This window comes from Rhincodon typus, unplaced genomic scaffold, assembly GCF_021869965.1.
Source record: "Rhincodon typus isolate 14 unplaced genomic scaffold, sRhiTyp1.1 hic_rhity00016630, whole genome shotgun sequence".
Classification (NCBI taxonomy): domain Eukaryota; kingdom Metazoa; phylum Chordata; class Chondrichthyes; order Orectolobiformes; family Rhincodontidae; genus Rhincodon; species Rhincodon typus.
The window spans coordinates 1-5,046 of NW_025982268.1; the positions used below are offsets into that span (position 1 = coordinate 1).

Genomic DNA, 5,046 nt, shown 5'->3' on the forward strand with positions numbered 1-5,046 from the left:
AGGCCATTCAGCCCTGTCACAGGGGGACAGGAGGAGGCCATTCAGCCTCCTCACAGGTGGATAGGAGAAGGCCATTCAGCCCCCTCACACAGGGATAGGAGGAGGCCATTCAGCCCCATCACAGGGGGATAGGAGGAGGCCATTCAGTCCTCCCAGAGACCTGTCACACACGAGATCATTCACCCTAGCATGTGCCTCCATAGTCTGGTGTAAGTGTGGATTTCCTCCTCTCAGGCTCCTTGCGCCTAACAGATATGTCCCACCCTCCCCAGGACCTGCCTCCTCCCTGCCCCCCCACCCCAATACGCTGACCCCAAATGCAGAATCCAGTTCTGTAGGCCTTTTCTGTCCTGACGTAGGCGAGAGCGAGTAGCCCTGATTGGTGAGTAACTCTCAGGTCATCGTGCCCTTGAGGAATTGTGTCTCAGGATAGGATAACCCATGTTCTCCTGAGCAGGCCCCACCTTCCCCACTAACCACACGTCTTCTCCACCCCATCCTCCCAACCCAGTGAGGGGTCAGTATGTTTGGGAGAGGGCGGGGCGCTGTCAGTTAGTGGGAAATGCGAGACCACAAAAGGAAGGGGCGGAAGCAGGCCATTCAGCCCATCAGGTCTGTTCCGCCAGTCTTTCAGATTATGATGTATGGCCACCCAAGTGAGGATCAGGGAGGAGGGGAGGACTGTAGCCCTGTGAAGGAGAGAAGAAAATTGGGATGGAGCAAATTAATCCAAAAAGCTTAGAAAATATGTACTGAATCTCTGAGGTTTCTCGACAAGGTGACCCACTCTGAGTCTTGAACCGTTCCAGGGCCGCTCAATTTCTGAGGAAAATGGCTGACCCCCAGTCCATCCAGGAATCTCAGAACCTTTCCATGTTCTTGGCAAATCACAACAGAATAACCCAGGTAAGGGATGGGGAGGGGTAGGGTTTGTGGGGGTGGGGGAAGGAGTCATCCCTCAAACAGATGAGGAGATGATCCATTTTGGAAGAACGTGGTGAGGAATTCGGGAGCTGGGTTTCAAGTCTCATTGGAAGCTGCACCAGGATCAGAACAGCCTGGGCCGTGAACAAATACGGTGGATGGTGTCTGGAATGAAAATAGAAAATGCTGGAGAAGCTCAGCTGATGGAGAGAGAAGTATTGAGTTAAAATTGAGTCTGAAATGATGCTCCTTTAGAGCTGAAGAAGAACATCTTGACTTTTTTTTTTGTTTAGCTTTTAGGGGCTCACCCAAAATTTACTGCAGTGAGTGTGTACGCACTGGGAATTGTAGAGGGTGGAAGACCTGGGGACTTAGTGGTGAGGTTCCTGAGTGGGCGCTGGTTACAGCTTGAGGCTCGGAGACTGGGCCACTCAGTTCTTGATGGAGCATGGGGCGGCATGGTGGCTCAGTGGTTAGTACTGCTGCCTCACAGCACTGCTGCCTCACAGCACCAGCAATCTGGGTTTGATTCCAGCCTCAGGTGACTGTCTGTGTGGAGTTTGCACATTCTCCCTGTGTCAGCGTGGGTTTCCTCCAGGTGCTCCAGTTTGCTCCCACAGTCCAAAGATGTTCAGGTTAGGTGGATTGGCCATGGGAAATTGCCCCGTAGTGTTCAGGGATGCGCAGGGTAGGTGGGTTAGCCATGGGAACTGCAGGGATAGGGTAGGGGGTGGGTCTGGGTGAAACGCTTTTGGGAGGGTCGGTATGGACCAAATGGTCTATTTCAACACTGTGGGGATTCAATGATTCTGTGTTCCAGTGCTTGCACCAGCAGCTGGAGGTCATCCCTGGTTATGAGGAACTCCTGGCTGACATCGTCAATATCTGCGTCGATTACTACGAGAATAGAATGTACCTGACGCCCAGTGAGAAACACATGCTGCTGAAGGTAACGGTTCATTATCGCACAGCACTCTGGGCATCCACAAACCCAGTGTGAAGTATGTGTACGATGTGTGAAATCATCTGTCCTGTGTCAGACACCTATCCACATCCTCCTATTCTCATCCATCTTCAACTTTCTCCATCTGGTTAATTTCACTAAATAAGGAGCAACTGTAGGGTTAGCCTGGATTATGAACTCCAAGGAGATTGAGTAACTTGGGGAGAGTATTGCAGGTTTATGTGGATTCAGTAGAGGGAGTGGGACTAATTGGATAGCTCTACCAAAGAGCCAGCGCAGGTCTGATGGGCAGAATGGTCTCCTATGCCGTACCATTCTATGAGCTTTGTGGATTGAGGCTTGTATCTTTGTCCTTCGTGTGGGCATCATATTAACAGCAAATACTGCAAAGGTTAATGATAGAGCAGAAGATTGTGAACGTTTAGGAACCAGGAAAAGATTACTTAAAAAAACAAGAAAGGGAGGAAACAGAGTTTTGCAGAAAATGACCAATAAATATAAAAAAAAATAAGAACACAAAGCAAATACACAAAGCAACACAAAATAACTAAAATGTGTATTGATCCCTTAGAGGGTGAGACTGTGGATGGAAAACCAGAAATAGTACAGACTTTGGACTAATGTTTTATATGTGTTTTCACAGTAGAAGGTTTTTTTTTTAGAAAAACCCCAAGTTTAATAGAAAAGCGAAGGGAAATAGAGAGGGAGAAACTTAAAACAATCACAGTCTGATAAGATCTAGAATGAGGGGATCACTATTTAAAAATCAGAGAGCACCCAGTTAAAACCGAGAAGGTGACCCTTTTCTCTCTCAGACGGTCTTGAGATTTTGGAACTCTCTTCCCAGAAAGATGGAACAAGCAGACCCCTCGCACATTCCCAGGCAGGTGGATTATCCTTAAATGAGAAGATGAAAGTTGCCGCGCGTAGGCGGGAAGTTGGCTCGAAACCACAATCAGATCAGCCGTGATCTTATTGATTTGGTAAAGCAGGTTAGAGGGGCTGAATAGCCTAGACCAGCTCCCAGTTCACCCATACTGTACCCTATCAGAAGGTCCAGGATCAAGTCCCACTGGGTGTGTCACAACATCTGCGAACATCTATGGCAATGCCCCAACTAATCAGCACCTTTTTCTTCGATATGTGTATGGTTGTGATGGTTTGGAATTTGTAAGGCGAGGTGGTAGCGCAATAGTACTGTAATTGGTCTAGTCAATTCAGGCTAATGTTCTGGAGACTTGGGTATGACTCCCACCATAACAGATGGTGGAATTTGAATTCAACAGAATTAAAAGCAAAGTTAATGCTGCAAAATCTAATCTGGCTCACTAATTCCTTTTTAATCCTTACTGTATCTGGCCTACACTGAACTCCAGAGCCACAGGAATGTGGTTGACTCACAGCTGCCCTTTGGACTGGCCTGAGCTAACCAGTGATAGTTAGTGATTGACGATAAATGCTAGCCCAGCCAGCGATGCCATGAATATTTTAAAAATCCAGGTTCGGGCTGGCAGGTGGCAAAACAGACATTCGCGCCATGTAAATGCCACAAGAGACAATCTAACCACTGCCCCTTGACATTCAGTCATGTTGCAATCACTGAATCGCCCACTATCAACATCCTGCAGGTTATCATTGACCAGAAACTAAACTACACTAGCCATTATAAATACAGTGGCTACAAGAGCAGGTTGAAGTTAAGAATCCTCAATGTGCTCCCCTTAGCTACAGTCCCCCACCCAAGGGCAAATCCAAAAGCCTGTCCACAGTCTACATGGCACAAGTCAGGAGTGTAATGGAATACTCCCAACTTGCCTGGATGGGTTCAGCTCCAGAAATGCTCAAGGACCTCGACACTATCCAGGACAAGGCATTCCAGTTCATTGGCACCACATCCACAAGCATCCACTCCCTCCACCACAAAAGCTCAGTAGCAACAGCGTGGACTATCTAGAAGATGCACTGCAGAAATTCACCAAGGTTCCTTTAGACAGCACCTTCTAAACCCACAACCACTTCCATCTAGGAGGACAGCAGCAGCAGACTCCAGATTCCCCACCTCCAGACTCGTAATCCTGAAACTCGGACTAATGCCCTGAATCCCACCATGGCACTTGGTGAAATTTGAGTCAATAAACGTCTGGAATTAAAAGCGAACAGAATGACTACCATGTAACATGTTGTAAAATCCATCAGTTTTGCTAAAGCCCCTTTAGGGAAGGAAATCTGCCATCCTTACCTGGTCTGACCTACATGTGAGTCCAGGCCCACGGCAATGTGCTTAACTCTTGACTTGCCACTTGCGTGCCGAAACGGGTGCATTGTCCAGCTCTTGCTGTATTCAGTGCATTGTCAAATACATCTGAGTATCTGAGGAGTCATGAATGGTGCCGAACATTCTGCAATTACCAGTGATTGCTCCCCTTTCAGATGATGGAGAGAAGGTCACTGCTGAAACAGCTGATGACAGTTGGACCAAGGATACGAGTCTGAGAAACCGCAGTGTCCCCACCTCTAAACCAGGAGGCCCAAGTACAAGGCCCACCTGTCATAACATCTCTGAACAGGTTGAGTTAGAAAATATCTACCCTGAGGAACCTCCTGCAGCGATGTCTGGAACTGAGATGACTGACCTCCAACAAATCCCAACTGTCTTCATTTATGCCAACCATGAGAGAGTTTGCCCCCAATGGCCCATTGATGCCAGTTTTCTGTCCCAGTGGGTTCATTGTGGTCTCGATGGTCACTCCCACCTCACTCCTGGAATTCACCTCCTTTGGCTGTATTTGAACCAAAGTTGCAATGAGGCCAAGAGCTGATGGAACCCAAACGGGACAACAGTGAGCAGGTTACTGTGATGGAGCTAAATGACACTCGTCTTGACACCCTCCATCTCGTTACAATGGGCTGGTATTTGTCCTAACTTTCTCCTCTGTTAATAGGTGATGGGCTTCGGCCTGTATCTGATGGATGGAAATGTGAGCAATATCTACAAGCTGGACACCAAGAAACGGATAAACCTTAGTAAGATCGACAAGTTTTTCCGGGTAAGAAAAACAAAAACAAAGCTGTTGGAAAAGCTCAGCAGGTCTGGCAGCATCTGTGAAGGGAAAAAACAGAGTTAATGTTTCGGGTCCAGTGACCCTTCCTCAGAACTA

General features: G+C 47.7%; 1 protein-coding gene across 1 annotated transcript; it reads left to right on the plus strand.

The window, feature by feature from the left end:
• Positions 1-813: 813 nt before the first annotated feature.
• Positions 814-4,935, plus strand: LOC109924335 (cytoplasmic FMR1-interacting protein 2-like; the record flags this gene model as incomplete). Its single annotated transcript, XM_048594899.1, has 3 exons — positions 814-906; positions 1,745-1,873; positions 4,831-4,935. Coding segments are annotated over exons 1-3 (309 nt in total), but the record flags the coding sequence as incomplete, so codon positions are not given.
• Between the last annotated feature and the right edge of the window lie 111 nt (positions 4,936-5,046).